General features: G+C 34.9%; 3 protein-coding genes across 4 annotated transcripts; all 3 read right to left on the reverse strand.

Annotated features, from left to right (window-relative positions):
* Positions 1-175: 175 nt before the first annotated feature.
* LOC131005003 (tetrahydroberberine oxidase-like) lies at positions 176-5,487 on the reverse strand. The gene has a single exon (XM_057931778.1). The coding sequence runs from the start codon at positions 5,309-5,311 to the stop codon at positions 3,695-3,697; it is 1,617 nt and encodes a 538-aa protein (XP_057787761.1). The 5' UTR covers positions 5,312-5,487; the 3' UTR covers positions 176-3,694.
* Positions 5,488-8,276: 2,789 nt separating this feature from the next.
* On the reverse strand, positions 8,277-9,204 carry LOC131005004 (EG45-like domain containing protein). 2 transcript variants are annotated; one of them, XM_057931780.1, is made up of 3 exons: positions 8,949-9,204; positions 8,584-8,860; positions 8,277-8,511 (listed from the first exon to the last, which is right to left on the reverse strand). In XM_057931780.1, exons 1-3 carry the CDS (start codon positions 9,049-9,051, stop codon positions 8,502-8,504), a joined length of 390 nt encoding a protein of 129 aa, XP_057787763.1. In that variant the 5' UTR covers positions 9,052-9,204; the 3' UTR covers positions 8,277-8,501. The 2 variants fall into 2 exon arrangements, with proteins under 2 accessions (XP_057787763.1, XP_057787762.1); XM_057931779.1 differs by having other exon boundaries at positions 8,277-8,860; positions 8,949-9,201.
* A 4,501-nt stretch (positions 9,205-13,705) lies between these two features.
* On the reverse strand, positions 13,706-14,594 carry LOC131005005 (EG45-like domain containing protein). The gene is made up of 3 exons (XM_057931781.1): positions 14,386-14,594; positions 14,006-14,282; positions 13,706-13,916 (listed from the first exon to the last, which is right to left on the reverse strand). The coding sequence occupies exons 1-3, from the start codon at positions 14,486-14,488 to the stop codon at positions 13,910-13,912; spliced, it is 387 nt and encodes a 128-aa protein (XP_057787764.1). The 5' UTR covers positions 14,489-14,594; the 3' UTR covers positions 13,706-13,909.
* Positions 14,595-19,149: the final 4,555 nt, after the last annotated feature.

Here is a 19,149-nt window from a genome sequence, read left to right on the forward strand (position 1 = left end):
CTCTGAAATTGAAGTATCCAGCCCATTGGAGAATTCGAAACATAAGGAGTCAAGTAAATTTGAAGCCTTTAGATCCAACCTATATACATATATACCTGATCGAAATTGTTTTTGAATCATCAGTACTCCAGCTTCCAAAGCACATTCATATATATTTGGAGATGATATATTCCTCTTGATTGGAATTTGTTTAAATTTTTGTTCATTAAATCATTAAATATGGAGTACGTAGTAGTACAATATAAGAAATGGAAACAATAAATTGCAAGAAGAAACATGAAATTGATGCAATTAAATTAAGGAATATCATTTGTGAGCGTAGTGTAATGGAAATTCTTGTCGGCGTGGTAGTCTTTGCAGCGGAAATAGTAGACCGTGTACAATACACTCACAGATATCCTTATCACTAAAACACTGCTGAAGTGGAACAGCCCGTAGGTGTAGAGATCGATGTTACCCGCGATCATCCAGAAACTCAACAAAATAATCAACCACACAATGTTAAACAACAAGTTCACCATGAAACCATCCAGTCTCTGCCCCTCAACAAGTTTTTCGGCTCTGGCCACCGCTTCCGATGCCTCACTGCAGCCCTCTTCCACCACCGGAATAACAAGGGATAGGCCCCAAACAACCGACGCATAGAGCTGATAAACAAAGATGCCAACCCCAACGATACCCACAATCGCAATTGTAATGGGATTCAGATACAATATCACTACAACAACACCCACCGCCACTGCGGCCATCTCCAAGAAGCGATTCGGACTCTGAGATAGCCGGAATTGGTTCCTCAGGGAGCTTCTCCATTTCGTTTTCAAACTGGAAAATACATCTTGTAATGATAGTTTTCTGCTGCCGTCGGTGTACGACGTGGCTGTTGTTATCACGGTTGCGATTCCGGACGCCTGGGCGATTGCGATGAAGGCGAACAAGAATGCCAGTTCCACTGCCAAAAGAAGCGTGAAGAGTAGGAAGGAGATGGCGGGGCTGTTATTCACGATAGTAGTGCGTATGTAAGCCAAGGCGGATTGGTAGAAGAAACTGAATACAAACAAGAGGATCCATGTGAGGAAAAGAGAAAGTGCTGTGATTGATGCTATCAGTTTTATATTTTTGAGAGTGAGTTTGATGGATTCACTCAAGATTTTCAAGAAGCCAAAAATTTGAGAGGATTCCATGGTTTCACAAATCTGAGATAATGAGAAAAGTGTCCAAGCTATTTGATCATATATTGGTAATTTATGGAGCTAGTATTGACGTGTGCCTTAAATGATAATAGTGTTGACTTAGTAATATGTTGATTGGTTTTGTATGATTAGTCTCAATGAATTTATGGTATATGGACTTAGTCTATTAAACACTAATATAACTTTCAACTATGAAACCCTTCTCGCAATTTAAAGTTGAAATTTTCAAAGTCGATGTTGCGTGCACTCCATAATTTTCATTAAAAAATTCACGACTTAAGAATAGAACATCTTCTCTTTAGCATTAAATAAACTTATAGGTTTCTCATTTGTATTTTCTTAACAACAAATGAAAATGAGTCGAGGCGCCTTCATTGTTCGGATACAGATGAAAATCTCCAATATTTTTTCTCAAGTTGACTATGGTATTTCTTTTGACTAATTGAATTCCAAACCAGCAAAAAGCTGTCTGCTTCTTTCTTACCATGTGATTACCCAGAGCAATGATCTATTTCTTTTGACAGTTTCAGTTGCATTACATACGAAGTCAAATCCAAGCACCAGATTAAATGATTTTTCTTTTTGTATCATGCATGCTGGTGAAACCTCCAAAGAGCTTCCATCAAACAATCCCACACACACACACATGTTTTTTTATAGTAGCAAGTCCTCGCCCCTGTTTTCACCTGTTTATCTTTTAGTTTCTCAAGTTTAAATCATACACGTGAAAACAATCATTTGATTTGACCCTCATTTCTCTCTCAAGTCAATGTAATAAACCATAGCAAAATGCAATCAAATACTCACAATTCTGTAAGCCATCACGAAACAAACGTAAAAGTAACATTTTATGGGTTAAGCTCCACTTTAATCATCTTTTTGTTAAAAATGGTAGTGAAAGCTTAATATAAATATGCTCAAAGATCATAATGAAAAAAGCTGTAATAGTGTTAGGCCATGCTGATCTAATTAACTCATATTCTTAAACTATTGGTTGACCTTCCAAATTATTGAAGCACATTCTGGCATGTGAGATTCATATTCCTGTTGGCTGGCATTTATTTAAATTAATTTACTCATCAAGACTTTCTCTTCATGGGGTCATTGACAATAATTAACAAGCACTACAAATGAGTTAAACATTGATCTTAAACTTTTTCCAGAAATTTGATTCAGGGGGGAGCTGAGAGCAGTACAACATATATAGGATTAATTGGACAGTTTGCAATTAATTAGAACAAATAAAGAAACAAATTAAAAAAACAAGGGAATGAAAAACATCATTATTCTTTATCTAGTAGAGCATCAATCTCTTGACCATGGTGCTTCTTACACCGAAAATACAACACTGTATACGATACGCTGAAGAAGATATTTCCCAGAAACGAACTGTTGAGAAGGAGCAGTCCGTGCGTCGCTATATTAAGGTACCAGCCTTTATCTAAATACATCCGGTAAGCCAGAAAAACATTCCAAATCGGAAAGACGACCAACAGGTTGAGCATGAACCCCTGCAGTCTATGACCTACAACAAGCTCTTCAGCTTTCTCCATTACCGCCTCGCGCCTCTCCTCCACCACCGCAACAATAGTGGCCAAGAACCCAACGACCGACACATAACGCAGGTAAAAGAAAATTATGATGCAACCAACAATGGTAGCGGTACCGGTAATAGCGTTGTGGTCCATGTTCATGACATAAGTAGCCACCGCCGCAACAACCAAAGCCTTTCCCGACGAACTGGAACCACTGTGTTGCCTAGCACGTTCTCTGTTGATTCTTGCTAACAGATCTGCCACTGATGCTTTCTTGCCCGTATACGACATGGCCGTTACTAATATCACCGCTGGCACGGAGAAGGAGGAAATTTTGCCGATAGCGGTGAGCCAACCGATTACTGCTGCTATAAGAAGGGCAGAGAAAAATGTGATTATTTGATTTGGGGTCAATCCAAGATTGGACCACAATGATACCATGATAGCCTCGTCCATCTTCTTTGTCAGGAATTTCACCCAGTAAAGGAGTAGCAAGTGAAGAAGTGATGGCAGGAGCAGTGAAAGTAGGGTGATTGAGGCCATGATTCTCCCATTTCTTGGGACGAGATTGATGGATTCCTTCACTATTTTCAAGAAACCGAAAATGTGAGAGAGTTCCATGGCCACTTTGTGTTGCAGGCTTAATTTCTGGCAATCTCTAATATGAATCCATCTGTTTAGTTAAATCATGGGATTTTAATTTGGACATATATATCCCAATATTTGAGTGGAGAAGACATGGCTTTATTCCTTGGAGAACAAGCTCCAGCGATTTCTTTTAGATGAAGTCAGCGAAACATATTCATTTTCTCCACTGCAATTATTTGTACACCTAATTATTCCCTGTTTCCCCTTCATTTGCAAACAATATGTAAATGGCGCATTTCTTTAGCCAACTTTCATCTGTTTATTTCTAAAATAAGTGACAAAATGTTTGACTTGTTCCAAATGGACAGATGAATATAAATACTAGTCTCCATTCTCTGACTTTCTGGAGTAGTGCAGTGGTGGGATGCTTTGCTCATTCCTGAAAAAATTATTGGGATCAACTAGGGTTTTGACTTGAACAAGCCGATCAAAATTGTTATTGAAATATCTAACACCCCAAATCCTAGCTCGGGCGTAACTCGTCTTCCCTTCATTATCATTAACACCAAGATCAAGATCTCTGTAATTGAGGTAAGCGGCCCTCGGAGAAGTCGAAACATAAGGAGTCAAGTAACTCTCAAGCCGTCTGATCCAACTTATATACCTATCCGAATCTCGACCTTCATCTTCATTCCAGTACACAACCGGAGCAATCTCGAACAGATTGCCACCCCTATGTGGAAACGGAAGAGCGGATTCAGAAATCTCCGCCATTCTTCCGCCGTACGGCGACAAGAGGACCAGCGCCGCCGCCGCTTCTGGTTCGAACATCTGTCGCCATATGCCTTCAAGCCCGAATTCGGGTATCGGTTTCTGCACATAATCTGACTTTGATTTGAAGTTTCTTAGCCTGAGATCGCTCCTGTTGAGCAGAACTTGACGTGATTCGATGGGGAATCCGGCGATATATAGGGTGGACTGAATCCAACTCATCTCGGCGCAGTCTTCTCTTACTAACCCTAGCTCAGGAAAACTTTCTTGCATCAACCCGAGTAACCTGTCCATCCCGCCCAGGAAAACGGAGAAGAAATTAGCACGTATCGTCGTCTTCTTCCTCTCGTTTTGGGCGGGACCTACTAACACTCCGATGAACAAATCTCTGTCCAATCTCGGCGCCACGTATTGCCAGCGGTGGACGAGTTGAGTCGCATTCTGCTCCAAACTCCTTTGTATTCTAAAAACAGTGAGTTTTTCAGGAACATCAACCAATCGCACCTTCCATGCAAGAATCACACCGAAGCTGGCGCCTCCGCCGCCTCTTATGGCCCAAAACAGATCCTCGCCCATCGACTTCCTGTCAAGAAGCCGACCTCGAACGTCGATTATTCTTGCATCGACGACTTGATCAGCAGCGAGGCCGTGTTTCCTCAGCAGCGTGCCGTAGCCTCCGCCGCTAAAGTGCCCACCAACGCCAAGGGTTAAACAGCTGCCGGCCGGAAATCCGAGAACCGGGCTTTTCTCGGCTATCTTGTAATATAAAGCGCCGATGGTGGCGCCGGCTTGGACCCATGCGGTTTTCTCGACAGCATCGACTGTGATCTCACCGAGGTTGATTAAATCGATGACGAGAAAGGGGACTTGTGCAACGTAAGATAGTCCTTCGAAATCATGTCCGCCGCTTCGAGTTCTGATTTCGAGGTTTGTCTTCTTGGCACAGTGTATGATCGGTGGGATTTGGGATTCGAGTTGAGGGGTTATGATTACTTGTGGTTTGGAGGTGGATTCCGACATGAATCGTAGGTTTTTTATGGAAAATTGCAGAATGGAAATGTAAGAAGAATCGCGAGGGGTGTAGACGATATTTGAAATGGAGGAATAGTTGTGGGATATTTGTGAGAGACATTCAAGAAAATGGTTGTGCCCTTCACCACAAGTAGATGAGCACAAAAATATGAAGCCAAGAACCAAAGCTAGAGAAGAAATCCTCTGAATCTTCATGATTCGGAGATGATGAGTTTGAGGGGTTTGGATTATAGTGTGATCTTTTTATAGGGGAACATTTGGTCCCTTGAGTTTGAGCTTTGGATTTGAAAATTAATTATGAGTTCGAATGATTTGAAGTTTTGTTAATTTTCCTTTGTGCAGCCCAAGTATTTTACTCTCTTAAATGACCCTATTTCTATTTTGGATTGTCCCACTTCAAAGGACTCAATCCAAATTTAGAATTATTTAACACTATTTTTTGGATTGTCACCACCACTTTATACCTTTATCACACAGTCCTTAATCTCCGTGCTGAAAAACTTAGGGCCATTTGAAGTGGGACGGAAGAAGTAATTGTTTTCAATAAATAATTTTTTTAAAAATCACACAACGAAAAACTCGAATTCAAAACCTCGAATCTTGGACATTAACTTTCTACCACTAGATCATCGCTCTCACACCAAGTAATATAATTGTTGAAGACTATGTTCGTGTGTAACTGCGAATGATAATTATGATTGTTGAAGACCAGGGATTGTCAACTCCACTGGATAACAACTTTCTATATATATATATATGAGGCAGTGCGTAACTGCGCACGACTGCATGCTTTGTTTAAGGCAAAGTCATATATCAATATAATACCAACTTATATATTTTGACTAGCTATGGCTAAATTTTTTTTTGCACTACATATCTGTTTATCAAGAAGTAGCTACTTTTAAGAAAGAAAAAAAAAATTTACGAGTCGTATAGTTTGACTAGCTTTCCAGCAGGAGATATCGAATATATACCTCTTTATATATATACCTATATATATATATATAGGGGAGAGCTAAAATAAAAATACTTCTTAAAATATAAAATATAAACAATTTTCAGCCCTTAGATCATCAAGATCTACGGTTGATTCGTAATCTTGTTGGATGAATAAATGGTCCTGGGTTCGAATCCCAAATGTAGCAAAAATTTATTTTTCACAATTCGTAACCATGTTGGATGAATTCGTAACCATATTGGATAAAATTCGTACATTAAAAAACATTTATATTTATATTTTAAGAAGTGTTTTCACTGTAGCCATCTCCTATATATATATATATATATATATATATATATATATATATATATATATATTCTCCATAATATTTAGCTTCTCTGTTGAACCCTTCACTATATATATATATTCAAATTTCAAAACATGCTACTAGGTCCAACTCAAAGTTAATAGATTTGGGAATAACGCAAATTGTATAATACATCATAGAAAACCAAGTAAACACCTCAATCTATATGATAATTCGCTCACCGAAAAACTCAAATCAAAATTTGATTTTTGTCAATAAAGAGCCCATTTTTTAAAATTTTCGGTGTCACTGCTAAAAAAAGTTAATCCAAAATGGGCATTGGCCACTATCGAATGGTACAAATATATATCGTAGACGGTGATATTATAGGTCCCCTAAAAAAAAGGTGCTCAAAAATCCCAGAGACGCCCATTGTTTTAAATAGCCTAGAGATTGATTTCTTTTTATATACCACACCAATAAATTTCTTTTCTTATATACCACCACGATTTAATTCTATCGTAGGTCCAAAAAAATCAGGTCCTATTCTATATATCAAATCGGTTTTAGACCATTATCATAGATGCCAACGACCACATTGTCCATCAGCCAATTATTAGAACCTGATTTTAAAGACAATTTTTTAAAATTTAATATTTATTTAAAATTTGAAATTATCAAATAATCAAAACTAGTATACAACTGAAATATTGTACAGACTGATTCAACATTAGAGGTATTGATCTTCGCCACCATACTTATTTGAATGTTCAGTGTGCCATAATTTTTTATGTGTCAATATTATATTTGTAAGTTGTTGCACAAGCGAAACAAAGGATGTTGGAATAATTGTTTGAAAAATGAATCCAAAAACTACTTATGAAAATAGGAAAGCAACGAAAAATAAAAGCACGCACAATGAAATAATTTTATATTGCAATATTAATTAATTACCGTTGTGAATTCACTATAAAAAATTCCTTTTTACAATGAATTACACGACCTACTTATAATATATATAATCCCTCTAATTAAGTAATTAATCCGATAAGAAAAGAAATTTCTTCTAATCCGGCCTATTGTAATTGCTAGCAACAACTAGACTTTACTTAAGCTAATATTAATGTCACAGACAAAACAAACACTATGAATTAGTCTAGCGAGTCTCCAACTTAAGGTAAGATAAACTAGATGTTGGTTAATTTGAGCAATACATCTTAACAGTCCTGCTACTTAGCACTTGTGTTTTGGCTCTGTGAATTTGGTACCGAATGCAGTGGCTTTCTCCACTATTTATAGAGGTCATGGAGAGCAAGATGTTATATTGTTGAGAATTTGAGGATAAGAACATGGGTGATTTCTTAGTGCTTGGTGCCAAAATAAACATGATCAAGCTATTCAACCAATATTTTTTCTATCTTTAAACTTTTGACTATAAGTCTTTGTCTGTTAATCCTTTTATTATTCAGCCCATTATCTGCATAATTAACAAACTATTCTCCACAAAATTTTGTATGACTGATTCAGCTTAAAAGGGAATGATATTTCGCCACTACACTCAATCCATCTACTATACCACAAAATTAAAATACATATAAACATTGATAATTAGCTTTGAAAGATAAAAATGGTAATGTTAATCCCTTATTTACTTTGATGAATTTATTTTTGGGATATCTCAAGGTAATTGAAGAAATAATCTTAGTATTAAAGATAAAAATATTAGATCGATCGTGAGTTTTATCAATCATGCAAAGTGAGTGTCTATTAGTAGATGAACGATCGTTGAGTTTGGACTTTCCGAGGACTAGGTATTCATAGCATGTTCCATCCAAATTATTGAATAATGATCATGTCGAGTAATATTGGAAAGAATGACAAATTAACCTAAATCTCACAAGTAAAGAAAGATATATAAGCTAGCTTTATTTGAAATAATTAAAAAGAGACTAGTACATCATATCTTCCAGAGGTCAGTTTGTGTACCTAGTTACGTACATATATATCCTTGCCATTTATTCAACAAGAAGTTGTAGTACATATTAAGGAAATGAAATGATCTATAGATAAATTAGATCTTATTGTTGCATATATATATATAATCGAAAATGATGATCCTTGAGCTCCGAAATAAGCAATCAAGGGGCCCTGCAAAATTACATAGGGGAATCAGTAAACAACGCAAAATAAGAGAGAAAAGAAGATAGTTAGTGATCTGACGGGTTATAGTCGATGAGGATTCTTCCAGCGTTAGGGTCAGCAATAGCGTTGAAAGCTTGCTCGGAGAGATCAATCTGGTCGGCGGCGCAACCAGGGCAGAGATCAACGATGGTGACGGTGATGGGGCCGTTGCGGCATGGCTGCGGCACGCCTTGGTTTGTGGGTCCGGTGCACCGGACTGTGTATCTCTGCCCACAGGCTGCACGGTTGTTGAAGAGCGCAGGATTTGCAGCTGCTACCATCGTGCCTCTGTCTTCAAACCCGTAGCATGACGATGCTGTTATTCATGTTCATCATATATAATTACATTAGATAAGATTAGATGACATCATTCATCAATTAATCAAGATTCATATATATCTTACGGACGATGGGGCTGTAGTAAGTGGCGGTTCCAGCGATGGCAGATGCCATGGAAATCATGCTAGCTGCAGCAACTGCCAACATAATCATTCTTGCCAAACCCATTTTTGATTTTGGTTATAGTTGAGGATTTAAGCTTCTTTACATTTTTGGTTGGAAATGTGGGACGTCTATTTATAGATGAGGGAGATTGGTTACGTAGAATTTGGTTAGCAGTCGGCGCACGTTAATATTAGTCTGGGAATTGAATGACTCTTCTCGATAAGTTTGTTTGTTTGGGTAATAAAAATCTGCCGCAGTCGTGCCGGAAAAAAAGTCTAATTTGTACAGTAACTGAAAAAGATCTTTCGCAGTCGTACCAGAAAATTCAACATAGAATTTCAATAACAATCGATTATAATCAATTACACAGAATTTAATTAGGTGAATGTGTTGAAAATAGAAACGGATGGAGTTAAGAAGTTGATGAGAAATTGATGCGATGCGCGTACGTGCTCAATTAATTTTGGTAAAAATGATACGTTGAAAATTCTAGTTGTAGACATAATAAGCAAGGCTTGATCACATCTTATTCTACCTACGTACGTACATTACTTCGCAGGACTGGATTGTTAATTAATACCTAAGTGGCTAAGCCTGCGAAAGTTCAACTAAAAAATCTGGTTGTGTAAATAAAAAAGAATATGATTAAAGAATTTGTTTCCTTTAATATACTAGCAGAGATCACATGTATTCACACATAAAAAAAATATTTTAATAAATAATTTTCTATGAGTGTAAATTTATATTTTATTTCATTTTATAGTAAAATTTATCATTTTAATATATTTTTTGAACCAATTCTTGAATAACGTTTGAATATACATTATAAAATTCATTAAATTGAAAAAGACAACTTAATTTAATATAAAGAATTAATTAAGTATCACCTAATTTGTCGTTATTAGAAAAAAAAATGATCAAATAGAAAAGAAGATTGATATACATTTATTTTCTAGGTTTCATTCATCTTTACATATTTAATTTTAATTCCAAGGATTCTAGTAATTTAAACTTCTAATAAAACTAATAAATAAATCTTTTGTATTCTAAGATTTAGAATTACAGAATAAAAGTAGCTAACTTATGCAGTTATGCGGATTAAGAGTTCTGATGGATACTACTATTTATTAAAATATAAAGCATAAATTATAATATTTTTTTAGATTTATTGTATTTATAATATAATAAATTACACAATTGACCTTAAATTTATAAGTATATATGAGAGATATAATAGGCAAATCAAATTTTATAAAATAAGGCTCTTTCATAATAGGTATATATTATTATTATTATTATTATTATTATTATTATTATTATTATTATTATTATTATTATTATTAAGTAATTTTGAAGAATTTAAACTTATTTAGAATTGTGATTAGTGTGGAATTCTTGTATGATACTCTCTCCGTCCCCATTTTTAGTAGGGAAAAGGTGCAGATCCACCCTTCTAGTGGTAGCCCTTATAGCGTATAGTTCTTCTTATTCACTGTGTAAGCAAATAGGCCCTCGAAGTCTTAAAAATCGCTCAAATACACCATTTTGACTAACAGACGTTTTTCTTCCGTTAGTCAACCTTTTTTTATTTTTTTTATTAAAATGTGGGACCTACGCGCTGCAGCAGCGGCCGCCGGCGATACCACGCCGCCGCGCGCCTCCCTCAGAACTCACCGAAATCCAACGAGCACGACGTCGCCGCCTCCGGCAGAGACACGGCCGCTGGCCACGCCTCCATCTCCCTCTCTCTCTCTTTCGAAGTTCAGCTTAAACCCAAGTCCCCATCCACTGACTCTATACCGGCGAACGCGCCGCCTCCGGTCCCCCCTTTCTCTCGTATCTCCGACCGTCGCAGTTGCTCCTCCGACGAAGAGCCACTGATTGGCCATTTTCCTTGCCCCCTGCCTCTGCAAGTAGAGCATGCCTAAACGGGTCAGATTACTAAAGCCCGGGGAAATCGGGCCGAAGAAATTGTCCTCAGCTAAATTTACCCGCACCAGCAAAGTGAGAGAAAATAGGGTTCCGGGGACTTGGCCGGTGAAGAAATTGTGCTATAAATAGAGATTGTGGAGAGAGGTGAGGGAAGTGAAGAGGTGCAGCGGCCTGAATGCTAATCGGTGGGCCCCACATTTTAATTAAAAAATAAAAAATAAAGGTTGACTAACGGAAGAAAAACGTCGGTTAGTCAAAAGGGTGTATTTGAGCGATTTTTAAGAGTTCGGAGGCCTATTTGCACATACAGTGAGTAAGGGGAGCTATATGCTATAAGAGCTACCACTAGAATGGTGGATCTGCACCTTTTCCCTTTTTAGTATCCAATTGAGAGTGACACGAGTTTTATTAAAGTAGTTGAATGTATTGTGATCAGTGGAATAAGAGTCTCACCTTTTATGTGAGAGTTAAAATAATTAAAGTTGGAGTAAGAGTCTCATCTACTTTTACTAAAAATTGAAATTGATTAAAAACTGTGGAACATTGAAAAATGAAAATATGAATACTAAAAGTTGTGACGGGGGTAATAATAATAATAATAATAATAATAATAATAATAATAATAATAATAATAATAATAATAATAATAATAATAATAATAATAACTATTTATTTTTCTCAAAATTGTAATGTAATAATCATGGGGTGAAAAGGATAAAAAAAACCTATTTCTTTAATATGCGATTTTTCATTACTGATGACACTTATTTTGTTAGATAAAATAATTGTAAACAAGTTAAATTGATTAACAGGTTGGTGGATGCTATATAAGATAATGGGCATAGTAACCATTGAAAATAATTATATTTATTATTTCATTTTTATCCATAAAAAATAATTCTAAAAGAAATCGTATGTGTTTTAATAAAAATAATTGTATTGTAAATGAAGAAATAGTTCAACTTATATGCTCTTTAGGAATTTATTTTGTCAAAACATTTTGAAGGAGCTTATAATTAGAATTATTTTAAAGAGCTCTTAATTAAATAGTTTATAAGCTATTTTAAAGAGGTTATAAGCTCAGCCAAACACCTCTTATTTTGATGTCTTGTGATGATTGCAGATAATCGAAAACGTTAACTCCAGAACTTGTAATTGTTTTCTTATAACAATAATCAGGAGAACATATTCGACCTAACACCAATTATTGGGTGCGGGGGTCGCACAGTCGTGCGATGGGTTGACCCGCACCCCAAACCCGCGCTTCTGACCCGGAACCCTGACCCGCGTGGATTTGACCCGAGCTCCCAATTATTACATTTGTTTATAATAATTGTTATTGTTAATAAGTATAATATATACATTTGTTCGCATAAATGTATATTTATGTTAATATAAGTAGTTCATATCAATATTGTGAAAAATGTAATGTTTGAAAAATATTATATTTCTTTATAATAATAATAATTAATTTTTATTATAACAATAATCTCCCTCCGTCCACAAAGTATTGCCCCATTTACTGTTCGGCACAGGTTTTAAGAAAGCTGATAAAGTGGTTGTGAGTGAAATATAAGGATAGTTGACTAAAGTGATAAAGGTAGTTGACTAAAGTGTTAAAGGTGTTGTGTGGTGGGTCCACTAGTAATAAAATGTAATAAGGTAGAATATATATAAAAATGAAAGAAGTTGTTGTATGGTGGGTCCATTAGTGGCAATTGATGGTAAATAAATGAAAGAAAAAAGGGTTTAGTGGTACAAAAAGCAGAGTAGGGCATTACTTTGTGGACAAGGAAAAATGGGTAACTAGGGCAATATTTCGTGGACGGAATATTTTTGAAATATTACAATTCTCCATATCAAATATTACTTTTTATTATAACAATGATTACTTTTAATAAGCATAAATAATTACATTATTATTTGATCAAATAATTATTATCGTAACAAAAAGTAATTATTGATATGTATAATGTTTTATATTGAATGAAGATAAATATTGTGTTAATAGGCAAAAATGCCCTTTTCTTATAAACACTTGTAAAAATGCCTTTTTCATAAGTGAAAAAGGGCATTTTTATAAGTGTTTATAAGAAAAGGGCATTTTTGCAAATGCCTCATAAATATTTATATTAACAAAAGTATACATTTGTGCAACCAAATGTATATCTTATGCTTATTAAAAGTAAATACTCCTATTAGGATTTAGCGTTCAAGTTTAAGGTTTAGTTTACAGGGTTTATGGTTTAGTTTACAGAATTTAGGGTTTAGAAAATATAATACTTCATATTAAATGAAGGTAAATACTTATATTTATATAAGTATACATTTGTTCGCATGTATATCTCATGCTTATTAAAAGTAACAATTATTATAAACAAATGTAATAATTTATGATTCAGGGTTTCGAGTCAGGGGCGGACCCGTCGCATAGTGTGCGATGGTCGCACCCAAGACCAGCCGTCGACCTAAATGGTAATGGTTTTTTTTTTGGTATTAAAGTTTGTTGAACTTAAGAAATTAAGCACATTATTATTAAACGTTTACTTTTTTATGTATTAAAACCTTTCAAAAAAAGGACGTACGTAAGGATTAATATAGAACAACGACCCAAATATAGAACAACGACTAATAACGAGTCATGTTTAGTATCGATCGTTATATATGAATTTGAATTTTCGACCAGGTATTCATAGGTATTTGTTCCATCCGAATTATTGAATAATACTCCTGTAAATTAGAGTATAATATTGGAGATTAGAATGACAAAAGTAAGTTACACAAGTAAACAGAGTTAATAATCTTTATTTAAAATATAGAGACCAGTACATGTTGTCCTCATCTTTCAAAGGCGATCCCCATATTCAACAAGGAATTGAAAATGAGAGAGAGAGACACGAAGTTATATATAGTTACTTTAGAAAGGAAATGATGTATACATATCAGATCTTATTCTTGGATACTTGAAATGAGCATTCTTCAACTCTGATCAAACACTGCAAAATCACATGCGAGAATGGATATTAATTTGAAGTAACGCAAACAAATTAAATGATTAAAAGAATAAGATAGTTAGTGATCTGACCGGTTATAGTCGATGAGGATTCTTCCAGCGTTAGGGTCAGCAATAGCGTTGAAAGCTTGCTCGGAGAGATCAATCTGGTTGGCGGCGCAACCAGGGCAGAGATCAACGATGGTGACGGTGATGGGGCCGTTGCGGCACGGCTGCGGCACGCCTTGGTTTGTGGCTCCGGTGCACCGGACTGTGTATCTCTGCCCACAGGCTGCACGGTTGTTGAAGAGCGCAGGATTTGCAGCTGCTACCATCGTGCCTTTGTCTTCATACCCGTAGCATGATGATGCTGTTATACAATATATAATTAGCTAGACGTCATATATTCATCGATCAAACAAGAGAGAGAGAGAGAGAGAGAGAGAGAGAAGTGTGATATATATATATCTTACGGACGATGGGGCTGTAGTAAGTGGCGGTTCCAGCGATGGCAGATGCCATGGAAATCATGCTAGCTGCAGCAACTGCCAACATAATCATTCTTGCCAAACCCATTTTTAATTTAGGTTGTATGTATATAATATAATATAATCTCACAGAAGATTTAAGCTTGCTTCTCTTGCATATTTGGTTGGAAATGTGGCTCTATTTATACAAGTTTATGCACTATAGCCGATGCATGTAGTCTAAGCTGTGCGGGTCCGACCCATGACTTGGTTTTATCTAATGTAAATAGTCAAATAATCTATAGTTTCTTTCTTGATTGACTACTACTACTACTACTATTATTATTATTATTATTATTATTATTATTATTATTATTATTATTATTATTGCTAAATACATTTCTCTTTATCTTTGATTTAGTTTCTACCTTGTACTTATGATCCCTGCCTAGAAAAATATTACCTGTGATGGATTTATAGTGTTGAGCTACATCCCACTACAAAAAAACTCACAATTAAAGGCGGAATTAACGACGGAAATGGATCTGTAGTTAAAAAAGCGGCTTTAACGACGGATTAATGACGGAATTTAATTCCGTTGTTAATGCGTCGTTAACTGGAGTATTTTAATTTAAAGTTAATTTTATTTTTATTATTTCCGTCGTTAATCCGTCATTAATTAATATTTTAATTTAGAATTAAATTATTTTTATTATTTTCGTCGTAAATCTATCATTAATTAATATTTTAATTTAAAGTTAATTTATTTTTATTATTCCCGTCGTTAATCCGTCGTTAATTAATATTTTTATAAAATTTTAATTATATAATTATTTTTATAATAATTTTTAATTTAAATAATATATATTTTTATTATTTCCGTCCTTAATCTGTCGTTAATTGTATATTTATATATTTTAAAAAAATACTTTTTATTTTCCTATTTATTTTAAAAATAAATTTATTTTTATTTTCATTTTTTTTTCTCTTATTTTTTGTATTTTTTAATGTTAAAACGATTTTTTTGTAATTTAATAATATTTTTTTGTTTATTTTAAAATTTATAATTAATTTGAAATCGATCATTATTAAAATTAACGAGTTTTAGTTATACATGTCAACATATTTTAAGGTTATGCATAAATGAAATTGTATATTGAAAGTGAATTTAAATGAATTTATAGGTACTATTTATAACAATTGTATGCCTTTTCTATACTGGTAATTACTCGAAAGAAACTTTAAAGTTAATCGTACTTGTACAAGAGCACTATCAAGATGGGTGACCCACTGGGATGTATACCAAAGTGTATACGATTGACTACAAAATACATTACAAAATTGAAAATAAAATTCATTCAATTGAAATTTATAAAATAAAAAATAAAACTAAAATAATAATAAATAGTAGTAAAAAATAATTAAAAAATAAAAATTAAAAAAATTAAAAAAATCGTCGAATTAACGACGGAAATTTCCGTCTTAATTGAGTTAGCCACAAAAGATTTACTTTCGGAACAGATCCGTTGTTAATCTGTCAATAATTATAATTAACGGCGGAAAATAGTATTTTAGCGACGGAAAATTCCGTCGTTAATTGCGATATTTTTTTGTAGTGTCCCCATGATGGATTTATAATTATGAAGTAAAATTTTATTTAAATATTATATATATAAAGAAAGAATTAACATTAAAATAATTACTGTGAATGAAATCAAACATGGTTGCTCAGAAAACTAGCTAGTGTTCGTATAGCCCGTCGAAAGTGACGGGGAATGATTAATTAATATTATCAATAAAATTATTAGAGGGAGTATTTTTTTTTTTTTTTTGCACAACTGCCTGCACAATAATTACGCATATAATTGAACACAAATATGCATAAATGTAAACATATATATACATAGTGTTACATAAAAATATGCATGAGACTATGTGATCCGTCAGGTGTCTCTCGCCTCTTATCACATGCCAGATCGCATAATGATATGCATATTTGTATTCAACTATATGCATAATTATGGTGGGGGCGTGCGAAAAAAAATGACAAAAAATATATAATTAACTTTTTTTATTTTCGAAAATTTATTCATATTTTACACCCATGAGTGTATTTTGTCTTGAAGGTCTTGGAAGGTCTCTGCAACGTGTCACGCTCCTGGTGCGCCATATACACACATTGTGTTGTTCATATTTGAATTTGTATACTAACATACACATATTGTGTGATTCAAATTTGAATTTATATACTACTCCCTTCATCCCATAAGAATATGCCCTTATTTTTATTTTGGAACGTCCCACAAGAGTGTGCATTTGCTATTTTTGGACACTACCTCCACCACTAACTCCTTATTTCTTACTCTTATTTTATAATAAAGTGAATCACTTTTTCAATTCCCAATACACTCATCTAACATTTTATTAAAACTCATGCCACTAAAATTGATGAACACTCTTGTAAGACAGAGGGAGTATTATAAGGGAGTGAGGTCTACATGATCCACTTCAAATTAATACTCCCTCCGTCCACGATATCGTTTTTATTTTTGTCATTTTGGTCTGTCCACAATATCATTTATATTTTTATCTATAATACTCCCTCCGTCCCAATAATCATGTCCCATTTCTTTTGGGCACAGAGACTAAGGAGTGTTGAATTAGTGTTGTAAAGTGTAAGGCCCCACATGGTTAAGAAAAAGTAAATAAGGCCTAATCATTCTTGTAAAATTAGCAAAACTGAATTGAGTAAATTAAACAACAAAAAATCTGCAAATTTCAACAAAATCGGCAAGAACAGAAAATACAACAAAATTCTGCAAATTTCAACAAAATCTTCATCCTCCTCAACAAATTTCAACAATTCATTCTGCAAATTTTTCATCATCTTCTGTAATCAAGAACAGAAAATGCAACAACCAATGCCGAACTCAACGAAAACAAAACAAATTCAGTTCTCAATCAATCACCACGCGAATTCCCAGAGCCGCCGCATCACACTGGAACTCCGGCGAGTCGCCGGTCTTCTCGGCCTCGGCACTGCTAAGGGCCGGCGAGATTATCTTCATATCTCCCAATTCGTGTGAAGAAGACGCAAGGCTCAAAACTCACTCACAATTTCGTGCCCTAGCTCCTCCTCCAGTGAATCGCCGTCGCTGCGGGCAGTGGAGGGCCGACAACTCCTTCTCTCTCTCCTCTTCTCCTTCCTCGGCTAAGAGCCCCAATCGGTCCCTTGCACTGCCATACTGAACCATGTCTCTTCCAATTCCTTATATTAGAAAAAGGTAAGGAAGTGGGTCGTCCACCAATACATCCGCCCTAGATCTGTGCAAATAGCCTCAATTCACAGATCTTCGTCCTCAGATGTATTAGGCGAGCCTTAATTTCTGGAGAAAAAAAAACAGAGAAGAGAGAAGGTGGATTTACAGAGGGGAGGCTTAGATCTGTGCAAACGGGTGCGGCGCCGGAGGAAGGATGGGGAAGGAGACGGCGCCGGAGGAACGATGGGGAAGGAGGCTGCGCCGGAGAAACGATGGGGGAAGGAAGGGGAGGTGGCGCCAGAGGAACGATGGGTGCGGCGCCGGAAGAACGATGGGGGAAGGAAGGGGAGGTGGCGCCGGAGGAACGTCGGGTGCAGCGCCGGAGAAACGATGGGGGAAGGGGGAGGCGGGATGAACGATGGGGAAATGGGGGAATTGTTTGCTGGGGGGTGGGTTTAATTGTTTGGGGGGAGGGGGCACCGATAGGTTTAATTAGAATTAATTAGTATTTGACCTCCAAAAGAAAGAATTAATTAGTATCTAAAATTTGCCAAAAAAGGAAATGGGACAAGATTATTGGGACAAATCAAAAAGGAAAGTGAGACAAGATTATTGGGACAGAGGGAGTAGTAGCTAGGATTCACAAACTTCACTCACAATAATATTCACTACTATTAATTACTATCCACCAATTTCTTAAAATATGTGTCGTTCACAAGGTGAAAATATCTAGATGGAGGAATTTATAATGGAAGGAATATTAAAAGAAAATCACTCCATTATTTAATCAAGAAATTTGTTTAGAATGTTATCAGAGTAAAAAAAAAAAAAAACCTTTTTCGTTTTAAAAAGTACGAGTGGTTTTATTATTGCTAAAAATCGGTCGTCGCCATTTTGTTTATGGGAAAAACTATAACCACAACATTTTCGTGTATATAGACAAATTCTCTTTTAGTATTTGTGCGTATACACGTATACACATGTGATTATTCTTTTTTTTTTTTCATATTATATTGGGAGTTTATAAAATATTCGCATCGTAATATTTATGATTCAGAATTTATGATTTATCATGTATATTAATTAAAAAACAAAAACATGTAGAAGAAATTAAGATCACAAAACGTAGGGGATTTTAATTTGATCTCAGATTCATTGACACGTGATTTTTACGTTTGCCGCAGCCGTGCCAAAAAAATCCACAGAATTTTAATGAAATGATAATTGATTGGGACCCACACAAAGTTTCAGTGGAAGTTGACCGAAGAAACAAATGAAGTTGAAGAAACCCATGTTCGTTCGATATTCATAGAAATGGTGTCCGGTAAAATTACATTTGAAAAAAATACTAGTAAAACTTTTACTCTTTCAAAAATTTAAATTTAAAATTAAATTATTCATGGAAATCGTATTTTATCATTATATAATTTAAATAGCTTAAACTCATATATTTAATTATTTGATCGATAAATTTTTTTAACATATTTTTACTTATATATATATACATATA

Source organism: Salvia miltiorrhiza, chromosome 1, assembly GCF_028751815.1.
Source record: "Salvia miltiorrhiza cultivar Shanhuang (shh) chromosome 1, IMPLAD_Smil_shh, whole genome shotgun sequence".
Lineage (NCBI taxonomy): Eukaryota > Viridiplantae > Streptophyta > Magnoliopsida > Lamiales > Lamiaceae > Salvia > Salvia miltiorrhiza.